The 17,821-nt window shown below is 36.4% G+C and overlaps 1 protein-coding gene across 3 annotated transcripts in view; it reads right to left on the reverse strand.

Moving 5' to 3' along the window:
• Positions 1–17,821, reverse strand: part of PDE11A (phosphodiesterase 11A) — a 326,658-nt gene that overhangs the window by 161,951 nt on the left and 146,886 nt on the right. For all 3 annotated transcript variants that reach the window (XM_019739326.3, XM_019739325.3, XM_074338486.2), the window contains exon 6: positions 2,734–2,866. In XM_019739326.3, coding sequence (XP_019594885.2) covers positions 2,734–2,866 — 133 coding nt within the window. The remainder of the gene's footprint in view (positions 1–2,733; positions 2,867–17,821) is intronic.

A 17,821-nucleotide genomic window follows, 5' to 3' on the forward strand; every position in this document is an offset into this window, starting at 1 on the left:
ATGTACTGTTAAAAATAAAAGCAATGATTGGAAAGTAATTTCCCATTTCTTATAAAGTTGAAAATACTTATAGCCTATGACCAGCATGTCATTGTCCTAAGTATAGATGCCAGAAAAACTCTTGCACCTGTGCGCTGAGAGCCATGCACAAGAATGCCCTTGGCAGTTATGTATGTCACAGCAAAACAGTTAATACAAATATCCATCAACACTATAGTGGATAAATAAAACGAGGCTTATTCATGCAATGGGATACTCTGCAGCGGTGAAAATAAATGAATGAATTACAAATTCATGTGACTCAGGAATACACGAGTATGTATATAGCCACAGGAGAATACATACAGTATAATTAATTCATATAAACTTCAGAGACACACAAACTATAACAATATATTTGGCAGAGATTCAAACATGTGTGATGAAACTATCTAGAAAGCAAAGGAATGCTAAATTCAAATTGGATAGTAGTTACCTCTGTGGAAAGTAAAGGAGATGGGATTAGGGAAGATTAACACAAAGATTCAAAAGTAATGATCATAATCTTTTTCTTAAATTGGAAGGTAGATGTTTACTGCATTATGTTTTGTTATACCTTTACATGTGTCATATTAAACAACTTTTTTAAATGGTATAATTTGCTGATTCTTTTTGCTTCCCCAGAATTTGAGTCTATGGTCAAAAGCTAAGAGGAGAATAACAGAAATCTATACCAAATTTAGCCCTATAATTTGGGGTAGGAATCAACCATGATCTCTTGACATCTCATCTAATAGGTTGACTTTGTAACAATGAATTGGCAATTAATGATTTGTCTGCATAGCAAGCCTTTCAGTTTTTTTCAGTTATTACCAATGTTAATAATAGAGGACTGAGAGCACTTCTTCATAAAACTGTATGCCTAGAAATCTGTTCTTCAGTATTCTCCCTTTCAAATCAAGGAGGCATGAAACATAGCAAAAGACAAAACTTCATAAAATCAGTCCTAACACAATCATAATGCTAAAGTGTATGACTATTGACATCTATAAATCATTTGTACTCTGTCAGTCACAGAACTCAGGTGGTGGTGTTCTTATTTACAGCAGGAGAACTGAAGAAGCTTTGGGCTGTGCGCTTTCCCAGGAAGGTAACTAAAGTTCAGAAATCGTGTATCAGAACTGAGGAGCGCTAGAGGGTGGTCAGCGTTGGGACGCCTAAAGGCACACACTGGAGATATGCCCAACTTAGACTGGGAGTTCATGACAGTATTTCCAAGACGGGAGACTCTCAGCCTGATACTCAAGAATGAATAGAGTAACTTCTGGTCAAGATGGCAGAATAGGTAAGTGCTATGCTTGCCTCCTCTCATGACCACATCAAAATTACAGAAAAATTATAGAAAAACCATCTTTGAGAACCACCTGAAGATTGGCTGAACAGAACTCCTATCAGTAGGAGTATAGAGAAGAAGCCACAATGAAAATACATCGAGGATGTAGCCTGGGGGAAGAGACTTCCAGGCAGTTAGAGAGGGGTTGAGATTTGGGAATTTACCATTTCCCTGCAGAGATCTGCAAAGATGATCTGACTGAAGTTAGTATCAGACTTTGATTCCGGCCTCCCCACCATCATTGTGTCCCACTCCAGACATTGGAGACAGCACAGCACATGATTAAGAGTAAGGGCTGTGGAATCTGAGGCTAGGACTGACTCCGTGTCTGTCTCCAGAGTCTTAGACCAGCTCTCATTTAGGATTAAATGTTCAGCTATTACTAATCTATCCTCTGTTCTGTAGCCAGTGTGATCTTCCTCTCTAAAATACAACTCCTGCTTCTCCCCTATTTGAAACTCAACTACTAGATCCCCATTGTCCAAAAATCAATAGATTCTTAACCTTTAAACATGGCTTTCAAAGTCTTTGAGTGATCTGGCCCCTGCTTCCCTCTCCAGCCTCATCCAGCTGGCCTTTCAGCCACATTAACACATCTCAGTTCCCCAGCTCCCCATGCTCTCTCAGCTTGGCCTGAACAGATGTCTCCTTTCCCTTCCTCACCATAAAACTCCTGTTACTTTTTAGATATTAGCTTGGCAATCTAGAATAAGAAACTTGTAATTTATTGAACACGTGTACACACAGACCCGTAGAGATATTTTATAAGTTCATGTAAGTTTATCTGCATGATACTCTATACTACCTTAGAATTTAAACTTCTGCAAGTCAGAATCTATATTGTTTTAATATACTCTGTATATCAGCACAATGTACCTATATAACTAACATTAAACAATAAGAAACCAACTTATTACCTCTCAGGAGCAATTTTGAAAAATATGGTGGTTGTCCTAGCATTTATTGGGAAATAACTGTGTTATATACACTTTTTATTATTATTAGCTATTTCATAGTTTAATATAAACTATGTTTAATATAAAATGTACATGGGTACATTTAATGCATGGGTCCATGTATATGGGTACATTGTATGTTACATGTACCCAACAATAAAAAAGCATCAGACTAATACCTAATAGACAGCCATTCTGCCATAAAGCAAGACAGAGAGAGGAAGGTTTTCAGTCAGTCAACAGTGGGCAGTGCAAAAAATCAGATCACAGGGGAATGATGTGAAAGAATTGCCAGTCAACTCGGGCTGTTAATCTGTATGATGTCCCTTTTTTGCTCCAACCAGCAGACCCTCAACAGGGTGATAACTGAACCCTTAGGCTCCTGCACAAAAGGACTCCTCTTACCTCAGCATCAAAGCGAGGGTCCTGGTAGGCGTCACTGATGTTCACTGGGAGGCCTGTAGAAGCCACAAGCTCGGCAACGCTGTTGTTTATCAGCCAGTCAGAGTAGGATGATTTCTCCATGCTTTCTTTGAAACTGTCAGAACACCAACACGGGCAGGAGGAAAAGAGAGACACATAAGTCTGCTGGAAAGCAAACCCTACACAAGTACACTCAGGGCAGGATTATCTATCCTCATTAAGAAGAGGTAAGTGACTTCAGTCACAAAACAATAGCGAGGTAATTATCAGTAGCTATTTCAAAAAGACTTACCTGCTATAGCGTAAAATAATCAAAGACATGGGCAGAAATGATAGATTGTCTATGATCTGGAGAACAACTCTAGGTTTCATTTAGGCCCAAAGCAGGCAGACACAAAGTAGATAATCGGAGTTGACAAGAGCACGTCAATGCAGTGGCATAAGTTCCACTGACCTCCCCAGCCCACCCCCCGTAACTGAGCAGACTAGATATCTGGCACCAAGAAAAATTAAACTCAAGAATGGGGAAAAATATCAGAAACTAAATTGAGAATTTACAAACTTTTAAATGTAGCAAAAGAGTACGTCTAGATGATGTGTAATCTTAGAATTATGTTAACTGATTTTGGTAGTGTCAGAGCATGTTTCTTAACAACATCAAAAAAAAACCCCAAACATTTCCTACTTATAAAATCTCACTAGAAAACCTGTTTTAACTCTACTGACCCCTGACATTAATAATTCAAATTATGTTCACATTTGATTGAACAAGGAATTTTATACTAAATGATTTTGTGAATTTGCCCTTGTATCACCTTCACTACGAACACCAAATTTTGGAAATGTTGTAAAAATTGGAAAGATTCCCTACTCCTTCCCTCCCTTACTTTGTTTCTGCCCTAGGTACACACTGCCAGGAGTTGTAGAAATGCAAATTTGAGTACCCTTCAACTTAGCAGTATCAAAGTAAATTTTCATGGAGGACATTAGATTTGTGGCTTAGAAGGCAGTAACCGAAATTATGTAAATGAATGCAAGAATATCAGGGCAATGTTTTCCAAAGTACACTCTGTGGAACCCTGGATTCCCGGAGATGTTGTTAATAACTATGCTACAGCAGTAGTAATAACAACAGCTCCTCTGGCTTTTAAATCCAAACTGCATTATATGTAAGAAAAACTAATCACTGTTCAGAGTCATTGTTGTGATGCAATAATGTGCCTGTGAGGAATTTGTGCCCCACTGAGAATGCCAGGCACTGGCATGGAGAGGCCACCAGATGCATTAATGAGTGGGAAACACAGGCATTATTTGCCATCATTAATATATCTCATTTGTAATGATCACCGGTCTGTATCTGATAAATTCAACATATATTGGTAGTGTTATTCATCCTTTATTGCATATTAAATATTACTAGTACATAAACTTATTCTCTATGTATCACTGCCTGAAAAATGGAAGTTTTAATAAAAAGCTGAGTCTTGTCTTTCGCGGATGGTGTCTAAATCAAAGAAGTAAAAAGACCGAGGGCTTCAAAGATAAGATGAAGCTTTTATTTTCTGGAAAAAAAAAAGTAGCAAGAAAAATGTCCATGTTTCATTTTCTCTTTGCTATATTATACCTGTGACAAGTGAAATTTTATGTTGTGCTGCAATGAAAGCAAAATAGAGGAAGAAACGTGAGAATGCACCTGATATGAGGATCCAACTTAATGGAGTCATTTCTAAGTTTATAAAAGCGTGGGATTGAATGTTGATCATGTCTTGCAGCAATGAATTGGTCTGTCAATTCACTCTGTGCTGTCTGTGTACTTTATTCCACACTACCATTTTTGAAAAGAGTTCTGTGACAAAATAGTGTGGAAAATGCTGACCTAGTGTGTGGTGGGAGGAAGAGCTGCAGGGGGACCTGGGGACGAGCCAGGGAAGGAACCTGAGAAAGGGTTTTGGTAAGGGGAGGCAGAGGGCCCCCAAAGGGGGAGCAAAGAAGGAATCAGTTTTACCAAGTGTCAAAAACCTTTAAACTGGTTCTTTCAGGATGGGCAAGAGCTCAGCAAGAAGGATTGGAGGGGTGAGGAGGAAAGCACCGATGGAGGATGAAACAGCGGAAACAAAAGACACAAAGGCAGCAGAGAACAATGGTGTGTTCTTGGGACACTGAGTAATCCCCTTTGATGACAGCACAGGATACATACTGTGGGCGAATAAGACAGAAAAGGAGTTCAGGGCTTAAAAGTGAAGGCTGTAACCAAGGAGCTGAGACCTTTGTGACAGGCAGTGGGGAGCCACTTGAGTACTAAGCAGGGAAGCAACACAATTCCAGCTGTGATTTTAGAAAGCTTATCCAGGAACAACGAGCAAGAAGAACTGGTTAAGAGAGACTGAAGGTGGGAGAGGTTCCTCTATACCACTGAAGCTGAGCCGCTGGCCACTCAGAAGGTACCGCAGAAGATTCCGCAGGCCTTGGTGGGCAAGCAGCAGTGGCTGACATTTTGCTCCTGCATGCCTGTGAATTATCAGCAGAAGTGACTTGTTTTGAGGAGTGGGAAGATGAGGAAATATAACAGACATTCTGTCAGCCTAGAACTCATTATTCATGGTGAAAAATCCAGGACCAGAAGCTATAGCAAGTCTTTCAGACTGTAAATACTAATACAGAGTTAGGATTATCTTCTGGGAGAATAAAATTGATGAGATCGCTCAGAGAATGTATAGGGAAACCTATATCTAGGAGAAGGAAGGAGAAGAAAAGCAGTAACAAAGGGAGAGAGGATATAGAGAAGAAGGAAAAAAGGAAAAGCAAACTTATCATTCCCCATGGTGGGCCAAGGGTCAGACTAAGTCTTTTACCTAACTAATTTTTTTGTCCTCACTCACATAAATCCTGAGATGGGTACAGTTCTCTACATGTTACAGATCAGCAAACTGAGACACAGAGATGCTATTTAATTTTCTTAAGTGGAGATAGGGTTTTCAGCTAAGTGTGACTCCAAAGCCCCAGATTATTCTGTTTATCCTGTTGCCTCTCAAGGAAAGAGTTAATGGGTAGGAGGACAGCAAGAATAGTAGGAAGGAATAGAAGGAAGGGCCAGTCAACATCACAGAGAGTTTCAGGGAGATGCTGCAGATAATAAACACTTCAGTCTGAGACTGAAGTCAAAGGAAGAGGGAGGAAAACACATTGGATTTAATAATCCAGAGCTTTAATGCCCAAAGAAGATGATGATGGAAATCCTCACTGAGCAGGGGCTCCTGAACACCTCATTCTAAATGTAAAACATGCTTAGAATCTAGTTTAGTGTAGGCCTCATTTATATAGATATCATTAGAAAATTGTTGGACAGTATAGGAGGACCAACTATGCAAGGCCCTGCACACAGGCACTATTGAGGTGGTTTCTAGAAAGTATAAGCTATCATCTCTGCTCTCATGGAGATGGCCACCTGGATGGGGAGATGAGAGATAAACATATCTGACATTTAAACAATGTGCAATGTAAATGCCTAGTTCAACTTTCAAATGAAATATTTGTCACACGGCTGTGTTGACTAGTTGCCAGGTCAACTGTACCAATTATGAATGAGGAATCAGTACAGGGAGGAAGAAACCACTTGAGGTGTGGTAATCTAGCCACGGCTTCACAGAGGAGGTGAGATACGAACTGACCTGTACATGCAACAATGCAAACAGACTTTCTGAACACTTCTCCGTTTCTTCTGTTGAATGTTGCACAGACACATAAATTAAGGCCCAGGGTGACAGAATGCTCAGAGAGAGAGTCAGGAAGGTTGAGTTGTCATTTTAGTATTTATATTACATTCTGGCTTTTGCACCAGTTCAACATTCCAAATCCTAATGTTTTATTGTAATGTCAAATCATGACACTGAGTTAGAGCTTTCAAAACCTTGCTTCTTTTCTTAAAAAAATAAAGTATCTTGTTTTAGGATTAAGACTATGAGATTTAGAGTCAGATATACCTGATTCAAATGTCTATTTTGGCACTTCCAAGCAAAACGACCTCAGACAAGTTACTTACATGCCATCTTAAAATAAGTATAACATTGCTACTTAGATATCATGCAGATTAAGGTAATAATTTATGCAAGTGTTTCCCCGAAAATAAGACCTAGGGGGACAATCACCTCTAATGCATCTTTTGGAGCAAAAATTAATATAAGACCCAGTCTTATTTTACTATAATATAAGACATAATATAATACAATATAATATAACATAATATGATATAATAGTGGGTCTTAAATTGATTTTTGCTCCAAAAGATGCATTAGAGTTGATTGCCTGGCTAGGTCTTATTTTCGGGGAAACATGGTATCTAGCTCATAGTAAACATTTTTTAAAAGTATCAACTTTTTAACAACTTCTAAGGTAAATTCTGCATGTGACAGTACCTCTTTGTACATTTCATCAATGTAGTGTTGTGAATTTAATCACAAAGGAAAGGGCCCAAATTATTTCTTCCTTATGAGGGACCCATCTGGCTTAAAGGATCAGCTATTTCTTAACCCTATAGTTGACCCTATAGGTCAACTCTTTCTGACTTATGAGGGCTCTTTTATTCTGTATATTTTCTTTCCAATTAAAAGGGTCAGGCTTGATAGTTCCTAATAGGTCTTACGTTTTTAATAGGCTTTTGGAAGCTTAAATTAATGTCCAAAATTGCATTAACCAACTTTGTAGAGCTCCCCAAATCTGACCAGAGATAACAAAGACCAACAAATCCAACACTAAGATTTTCATTTTGTGCCAGAACCAAGATAAGGAGAGTCACCACAGTTTGGAAACACATCAATAATTTGATTACTCTGCAGCTCGTGGGTACAAATGAAATCATGTCAACTCAGTGGATCTCAGCTACCATGCACATCCCTGCAAGACCATAGACACCTCCAAGTCCTCCCAGTCTATAGGGAGACATTCCTTCATTTGAGGCACCTTGTCAAAGCCCACTGCTTCGAATCCACCTGAGGGAGGCAAGGCACTGGTTCCCAAGCTCTGCAGAGTACTTAGGCCCCTGGTGGTGTACATTGTCACAAGTTTCCTCATTAAACAGCCCCTTTAGCTTCTGCCCATAGCCCTCTCTGTATAGGTAGGGGGTAGGGGTGAGCTGACTGTCTATATACAGATGGGTTCCTGTGGGCTAACTCTTTCTCTCAGCAAAAAGAAAAAGATGCTTATCAATCATCTGATGCACGTGGACATCTAGTGAGAGTGTTGGTAGGTATGCATGTATGTTGCTAAGCTATTGCACACCAGAGCACTATAGGGAGAGAGAAAATGGCTTAGAATTCTTGACAACATTCATTTGCTGATGGAAACCAAAGGTTGGTTGAGAAACCATTAAAATATTTCCAAAGTTTGTCTGTTTTAACATCTGTCCATTTATATCTGTCCATTTATGTCCGTTTTAATATCTGCTATTTTGACTCTTGTAAGTGAGGATATTTTTTAAAAATGCGATTGGATGAAAAAAAGAAAACACATCAGAAAAAAAAATCCTTGAAATAAGAGTCTGAGAAAAGTAAAATAAATATAATGGTCATGTAAACTTCAGTGAAACTTCCTTAAAAAGCAAAATGAACCATTTACCTTATTTTTAACTCTTAAAGAAGTAGACTCCCTAAGAACCAGATTCATTTAAAATAACAAATGAATTGTAAAGAAATCCTTTAGCTTGTGTTTTACTAGAACCAAGTGCATAAGAAGATGTTAAGTTTTTAAGTGAGTTTCCTATAAAAGCTGCAGTTTAGGTTCTCCTTCAGCGGCATCTTGCCTCCAAGTGTGAGACACAAGCTGACTTCAAGCAGAGTTTCATGAGCTCAAATATACTTACTCTGAAGGGATAAAAGAAAATTGCCCTCTTACAGAAAACACGTAATTCCTGAAATGTGGCTGTCCCTGAAGTGAGGGTCAGTGAAGTAGATATAAACCTCGGCGTCGACAAGTTGCAGAGTGGGATAGTACAAAAATCGATACAAGTAAAACAAAAAGACAAAATAAAATACCTCAGGACAAGTAACTTCACCATCTTCAACCGTCTGAAAAAACAACAACTCTTAGCTAAAGGTTCAAACACAGAGAACTGCATGAAAACAAACTTTAAATTACTTTTTAGAATTCTCAAAACGAGTCTCCAAATTGAAAAACAAAAGATCTGAATGAAGTGATATTAATCATTTGACTGTGTCTGTATTGACATTTTTGTTCTCAACACTAGCGTTTACTCTAGTCTTCACTAGAGACTCCTAAGACTTTACTCTTTCAAGAATGAACATTGGTTGGACCCCTACTACATGCTAGACAGTAGTGGGATGAATCTTCCATAAAGTGATCAATAAGGGTTTTGACTTTTTGCTGAAAGGAGTTGACACGTGGGAACCCATCTATATGTGGATGGTCAGCTCAGTCCTGCACTTACCTATACAGAAAGAGGAACAGGCAGAAACTAAAGGCCCATATCTTCAATGAGCTCCCTAACAATGACAGTGCATTGTGATTAATACCTTGATGGAAGGATGTACAAGATATTATTGGAACAGAGAAAAGAGGGTCAGTTCTGTTTGGGTTGGGAGTGATATTTGGGGAAACACTTCACAAAGGAAGTTGGTCTAAACTGGTCTTTGTAGCATTAGTAAGAATTCATCTGGCAGAGAAAGTAAAAACAATTCAGACATAACCACACATAAGTAAAGCTTTAGAAGTGTGAGGTTTTTTTCTGTATTAATAAGATAAATAGTTGAACTAAAACTTAGGAAACATGGTGGAAGTGATGAGTAAGCTACAATAGAAAGGGTCAACCAATACATTACGTGGGTCCGTGCACACATTTTGTATCTATAACCACATATGTACTGATGATTCCCACATCCATAGCCGCAGCTCATTGAGTCCCAAGTTCCCTACATACATATATCCAAGCACTTTCTGGATATTCCTCTTGATTATCCCCAGGCACCCTGAATTCAACATTTTCACGAATGAACTAGCACACTTTCCTTGATCTGCTAACAATCATTAATAAAAATTGTTACTATTAACTAAAAAGAGATCATTGGATTAGGAATAGAAGTTTCTACATACTTGTACGTAGACACAATCTGTGTTGTCAGTGTCGAGCAATGATTGTTAATCACCCTCTGACAGCTTCAGTGTTATCCCGTTGGGGGAGGATTCAGAGACGCGAAGAGTCAGAAAGCCCAACAACTCTTTAGGACAGACATTTTTTTATGCTTTGCAAATAAAAACTGATTTTTTGATCTATAGGTTGTGCTTGGTACTATTTGCCATTTTGCTTCATTGACTAGAGGTCTGTTTGAACTTTGGTTCACAAAGAGAAACTCCATTTCTTACTTTTTCTTCTCAGGTAAACCTGTCTATCCCTGAGCCCGTCCTCCAGCTTGTGCAACATTATTTGAAGTTATCTTTCAATTAAGAGATTAAGGAACTAAGTCAATACCAGTGGGACTCAAAGCTAGGGCCCCAGCAGGAGAGTCTCAAACACCCAGAACTGGGGCATTAATAATCTCCTACTGGCTTCCGTATATCTTTGAAGATTACCAAATAAGTCTTTAGTCATAAAAAGTAATGAGGGAACATGTAATTAGCAAGCAGAACCAGCTGGTCAGTTTTTACTCTATGGTAGGAGAGGAAGGTGCTCTAACTTGCAGAAGTTCCTGAAGCTTATCATGACCTATTAATAGATTTGCCTTTAAAGTCTTGCCTGAGGAAACTTCATCATACACTTATTTCTCTCAGTTTAAGCATTCTATGTTACCAGAAATTAAGACCTAGGGACCAAAGAACACATTTTCTACCCTTGATTTCCTCAAGTTAAACAATTACAATGAGATTTTTCACCCCAAGGAGTTGGTGTCACTTTGGGAAAGTGACTCTATGATGGGTGTCAAATGGCATTGCTGTGAGTGGTTGGTGTCTACAATTTTGCATCATATAGTGACAACTGCTTGGTTTTACAGTCAAGCAAATCTAGAGGTGTTTTTTTTGTTTTTGTATCTTGGTCCAACATTTCTTAGCTATGAAATGACAGATAAAGCTTTAATAATTCTGATGCTTAGTTTCCATAATGGAAAATAGGGGAAATAAAACCCGTTTACAGGGCTGTTCTAAGGATACCATAAAAGAATGTTGAAGAATGCACAGCACATAGAAACCTCTTAATAAATATCAGTTCCTTATATCACAAAGATATTTCTTTTATTAAAGACATTAAGGTAAGACATGCTTTGCTTAATTGCTTATTTCCTGAGGCAGCAGAGATGTTACTGTTTTTGACTGTGGCATCATTGTCAGATTTGGAAAGGTGCTGAGAAAATGTGCTAGCTGGCAAAATTGTTGCTAGTAGAGCACACGGTTCAAATTCTACCCCATTAAATAGCTCAAATAGCCCCTCTACAGTCTCTCTTTGGGAGTTTTGTGACCTCCATCCAACTGTTCTGGACTGACAGCATACCGTCCCAGTAAGTCCTGGGCATCTGCCTACACAGCAAGAAAGGAGTAGTAGACTCAATGTGTTAAAATATTAACTAAAGCATGTTAAATGAGAGACCTACAAAAGTAAGAGAGTCAAATATAAAAGCCAATTGTTAAGGCTTTTGAGTTGCCATAATTCTATTTACTGCATAGCATCAATCCAAGGGACAACTGACCTACATAGGCTACTTTATTATGTTTGATCTCAGTACTTATTCATGTGTCTTCTTGTTCATGGAATGTTTTTATAGCTTTCATTCTCCTCTGTGACAGTTTTACCAGAGTGATAAGCCCACTGATCTGAAATAAACAAGGATAATGAGAAGGTTTGTCTGTCACTTGAGTTTTCATGTTCAAAGACAGGAAAAATAAAAATAAAAAGAAACTATATATGTTTAAGAGGTAAAGGTTAGATGCTTGGGAAATATGTATGCTTGAGTTTCTTAAGAGTTTGGAAGGTATATAACTTTATTACAAATATTTCCTCTCCTTCATTGATGTTTAATTTTTATAATTAGCACCATACAAATGGGTCATAGACACATATACCACGAGTGTAATGGAAAGTATTTATAGAATGCATTTATTACGGGGGAAAGCATGCAAGCCCGGAAGTATTGAAAGTGACATGGTTCCCTGAGACTTATGCTTAGGTTACCTATAAAGTGATTCAATGGAAACATCGTAACTTCATAATACTGTATATTTCTGGGGACAGGAGGCAGAAAATATCTAGGTGACTATGTACAATGGAACGTCATGGTAAAGAAGTAGTCTTGATACCAAGAGGGAGCCTCAGAGCTCAGTCTCTGGTACTAGTTTAGTCTTGCATCGAGCTAACTCAGACCTACTGAGACACTTCCTTGCTAAACAAATGAAAGAGGGTAGAAATGAACCTCCGGAGCCATCTGGATCTCTTTTCTTCAGTTAGCAACATTAAATATTGTCGTAAGGAGGCTCAGCAGCCCTGACTTTGCTAGGCCCTGGACAGTTAAAAAGAATGTCCTAAGGTTCTTGTTTAAAGTTACATAGAAGCATAAATCTTGCTTGTGTTCCAAGATGACTGGTGGTAGTGATGACAGAACTGTTTTAATTTTTAATGTTTCAAACACTTTTTTTCATTTCCTTGAAATCAGAAGTTATTACATTTTTATTTATACCATGTTTCCCTGAAAATAAGACCTAGCCAGACCATCAGCTCTAATGCATCTTTTGAAGCAAAAATTAATATAAGACCCAGTTTATACTATATTATATTACATTACATTATATTACATTACATTACATTACATTACATTACATTACATTACATTACATTACATTATATTATATTATATTATATTATATTATATTATATAATACCCAGTCTTATATTATAGTAAAATAAGACATGGTCTTATATTAATTTTTGCTCCAAAAGACGCATTAGAGCTGATGGTCCAGCTAGGTCTTATTTTCAGGGAAACACAGTATAAAACACCCACCACATGTTTCCTAGCATATCCTTCCTAGCACAGTAGAAGAAGGAAAATCCATAAAGAATAAAGTAGAAGAAAGAAGATATATTCATGACATACTGTGGAAATAGTCTATATTATATCAGTGTATAGGTTTGCCTAACATTCCCTATTGTTCTAGGTGATAGAGAAATTAAAAAGTAGGTAAAAAGAAGAGGAGAAACCTTCTAAATTGGCAGAGTAAGAACCACTGAAAATCTGTTCCTTCGTAAAAGCAGTGGGAACACTAGTAAAAATTGTCCAAATGAACTTTTTGAGAACTCTGGAAATTAAGGAAAGGCTTACAAAATTCCAAGGAGTGTTTATTCAAGAAAAACACTTGAATCTCTGTGAAGACAGCAAGTTTTGTGGCATTTTAATTTACTTACTCCAGTCTTTCTCTCCCCAGCTGTAGGGCAGCTATGAAAACTAACAGCCTCATAATTATGTTAGCTGTGAAAAACTGCAGCTTAGCACTCATTGGCAGGAAAAACAAATAAACAAACAAACAAACAACAACAAAAGAAAACCAGATATAGAGCTCCCCCAAGTCCTATCCCCAGAGAATTGTCATTATTTGACCTGTTTGGCAGCTCCATGAAAATCTCCACTTGCAGAGCTTGTCTTTATTAGACATGGCTTGGAGCCTGCTCACTGAGAACAGCCTTTACCCTTGGGCATTTGTGGAAAAAAACCAGCAGCAATTGCTTACTTAACATTGCAACTGCCTTAGGGGGATAACAATTGCAGCTGACAAGAAAACTTAAAAGGAGAAGCATAGGAATGAAATATTCTTAGGGGGCTTTGATAAACTCTGACATATTCCTGGAAACCTAGAAGTACTTGTACATACATACTTGTGGAATTGTATGTATGTCCGGGAAAGTTCTGACCTTGAAGTTCTGTAAGCAGAAAGTGAAAGCTAAGTAAACTTCTTGTCAGAATTTAAGGTATTCCCCAGATGCACATAGATCCTCTCAGCAAGACTGGGAGACTTACTGGTTCAAGGCTTTCAAGGAAATCTTAGTCACATCATTAGCTGACAATTAAGCTAGCCAAGAAGAGAATTCAATTGCCACATACAACAAATAGTTCAGGAATTAAACAACAAACAGCAAAAACAACAATAATAGCAACAAATAGAAACAATAACAATTCCTAGTTGGAGTGAGTGAGGAGTAGATCTGATTTCCAGAGCTTCCACATTATATTATTTAAAATATTCAGTTTTCATCCAAAAATAATGAGATATACAAAGAAATGGAAAAGTACACAGGAAAGAAAAGCAATCAATAAACACTTTTTTCCCATGGGGGGGCAGAGGGCAAAGGGGGAGTAGTCAATAGATACTGTCCCTGAATAAGCCCAGATGTTGGACCTAAAAGACACAGACTTTAAAAGAGCTTTTATAAACATGTTAAAAATACTAAAGAAAACCATATCTAATGAACTAAAGGAAAATATGAAAACAATGTCTCACTAAATATAGAATATTAATAAAAAGATAAAAATTATATAAAAGAACCAAATAATAGTTCTGGAATTGAAAAGCACAATCAGTGAAATGAAAATTTCACTGAGAGGGTTCAACAGCAGGTATGAGAAGCCAGAAGAAAGAATCACCAAACTTGAAGATAGGTTAATTGAGAATAGCTAGCTTTAGGAACAGGAAGAAAAAGGAGCAAACAAAAATGAATAGAGTCTCAGAGACATATAAGACTCCATCAGGCATCTGAACAATATGCACAATAGGAGTCTCAGAAGGAGAAAAGAGAGGGACAAGGGACAGAAAGAATATTTGAAGAAATAATGGCTGAAAATTTCCCATATTGATTAAAATTTGTATATTCAAGAAGCTCAACAAACTACATGTAGGATAAACTCAAAGGGATCTACACCTAGGCACATCCTGATCAAACCTTTGAAATCCAGTGAAAAAAAAGAGAATCTTGAAAGCAACAGGAGAGACATAATTCATCATGTACAAATGATCCTCAATAAGATTAGAAGCTCCATGATCAGAAACCAGGGAGGCCAGAAAGCAGCTGAGTGACAGATTCAAAGAGCTAAAGAAAGACTGTCAACCAAGAATTATATACCCAGAAAAATTACACTGCAAAAATGAAGACAAAATTAAGACATCCTCAGATAAACAAAAATTGAGAAAATTCATTGCCAGTAAACATGAAGTGAAAGGGCATTAGAGAGTAATTTGAATCCACATGAAGAAATAAAAAGCACTGATAAAATTAACTCTATAGGCAAATATAAAAGACAGTAATAATGTCTTATGTTTATAACACTTTTTCCCTGCTAACTCATTTAAAAGACAACTGCACAATGCAACAATTATAGAACTGTGTTGATGGGCTTATGATGTAAAAAGATGTAGTTTGTAAGACAACAATAATACAAATGAGGGGGAAGGGAACAACTATATAGAAGCAAAATTTTTGTATACTATAGAAATTAAATTGGTCTTAATCCAAATTAGATTGTTACAAATTAAGATATTAACTATAATCTCCAGGGTAATTCCTAAGAATATCACTGAAAATATGTATAGTAAAAGAAATGACAAGATCATTAAAATAATATATTAGAAAATATCTGTTTAACACAAAAGAAGGCGGTAATGGAGGGAAAGAGGAATAAAAAGACAAAAGCATGGAAAACAAATAATAAAGCAGATGAAAATCCTACCTTTGAGCAATTATATTAAATATAAATGGATTAAAAACTCCAATTAAAAGCCAGAGATGGGCAGAATGGATAAAATAACATGATTCAACTATACGTGTGCTGTCTACAAGAGACACACTTTAGGGCCAAAGACATAAATGGGTTAAAAGTAAAAAATATGAAAAATTATATACCAAGCAAACAGTAACCAAAAGAGAGTTGGACTGGCTATATTAATATCAGATAAAATAGACTTAAAAAAACAGTTATGAAGACAAAGAAGTATATTTTATAATGGTAAAAGGATCAAATCATCAAGAAAATACAACAGTTATAAACATATTATATCTAACAACAGAGCCCCCAAATATATGAAACAAAAACTGAGAGAACTGAAGTGAGAAATAGATACTTCAGCAATTATGGTTGTAGTATTTAACGTCCTACTTTCAATAACAGATAGAACAACTACACAGAAGATTAATAAAGAAGTGAAAGACTTGAATAACAGTATAAACTTACTAGACATAATAGACATCTAGAGAACACTCCACTCAACAACAGAAGAAAACCGTTCTTCTCAAGTGCACATAGAGCATTCTGTACGACTTATGTATTAGGTCATAAAACAAATCTCAATAAATTTAAAAGATTGATAACATAAAAAGTATTCTCCAACAACAATAAAATGGAATTAGAATTGAATAACAGAAAGAAGTTTGGGAAATTCATAAATATTTAGAAATAAAACAATAGACTCCAAAAGAACCAATGAGTCAAAGAAAAAATCACAGGGAAATTAGAAGATATTTTGAGATGAATGAAAACAAAAGCCAGAATACCACAATACATTGGATGCAGCTAAAGCAATGCTTAGGAGGAAATTTATAGCTATAAATGCCTACATTAAAATGGAAAAAAGATATCAAATCAATAACCTCACCTTCCACCTTCAGATACCAGAGAAAGAAGAGTAAACTAAATGTAAAGCAAGCAGAAGGAAGGACATAATAAAGATTAGAAGAGGAATAAACAAAGTACAGGAAAGAAAAACAATAGAGTAAATCCACAAAAGCAAATATTCGTTCTTTGAAGAGATCAACAAAATTGATAAATCTTTAGTGAATCTTACCAAGAAAAAAAAGAGAGAAAACTCAAATCACTAAGCTCAGGAATAAAAGGGTGCATTACTCAACTTTTTAAAAATAAGATGATAAGGGAATACTATGAATAATGTTGTTGATAGCCTAGATAAAATGGACAAATTTCTGGAAAGACACAAACTACTGAAATGGACTCAGGAAGAATTAGAAGATCTAAACAGAGCTGTAACAAGTAAAGAGGTTAAATTAATAATTAAAAATCTTCCACAAAGAAAAGCTCAAGACTAGATGGCTTTATTGGTGAATTCTACCAAATATAAACATTTGGTGGAATTTTGTTTAAAAATCTTCCTTTAAACACCAATCCTTCATGACTAAAACATAGGAGGAAATACTTCCCAATTTGTTCTATGAGGACAGTGTTACCTTGATACCAAAACTAGATAAAGATATCACAATGAAAGAAAACTACAGACCAACCTCCCTTATAAATATATATGCAAAGATTCTCAGCAAAATAGTAATAGACTTAATCCAACAACTCATAAAAAGGATTATGTACAATGACCAACTGGAGTTTATCCCATAATGTAAGATTTGTTTGACATTCAATAATCAATTAACGTAATACACCATATTAATAGAATAAAGGACAAAAAAAATCACAGTCACTTCAATAGACACAGAAAAAGCCTTTGACAAAATCCAACACCCTTTCATGACAAAAACTCTCAACAAACTAGGCATAGAAGGGAACTTACTCAAACTGAAAAAGGACATTTATGTAAAATCCACAGCTAACATCACATTTAACAGTGAAAGACTGAAAGCTTTCCCTCTAAAATCAAGAATGAGACAAGAATGTTCACTCTTGCCATTTCTATTTAACATTGTACTAGAGGTTCTAGCCAAAACAATTAGGAAAGAAAAAGAAAATTTAAAAAGTATCCAGGCTGGGAAGAAATAAAACAATCTGTATTTGCAGATGACATGATCTTGTACACAGAAAAAATTCTAATGAATACACATACACACACACACACTTACACACAAAACCCTCAAAAAACTATTAGATATAATAAATGAGTTCAACAAGGTTACAGGACAAGATAACAATATACAAAAATCACTTGTATTTCTACACAGTAACATCGAACAATCCAAGAGTGAAATGAAGAAAATAATTTCATTTACAATAGCATCAAAAAGAATAAAGTACATAGGCATAAATTTAACAAAAATGCAAGACTTTTACACTAAAACCCACAAAATATTATT

The sequence above is a fragment of the Rhinolophus sinicus genome, chromosome 17 (genome assembly GCF_057876585.1).
Source record: "Rhinolophus sinicus isolate RSI-liver-muscle chromosome 17, RSI-T2T, whole genome shotgun sequence".
NCBI classification, from domain to species: Eukaryota; Metazoa; Chordata; class Mammalia; order Chiroptera; family Rhinolophidae; genus Rhinolophus; species Rhinolophus sinicus.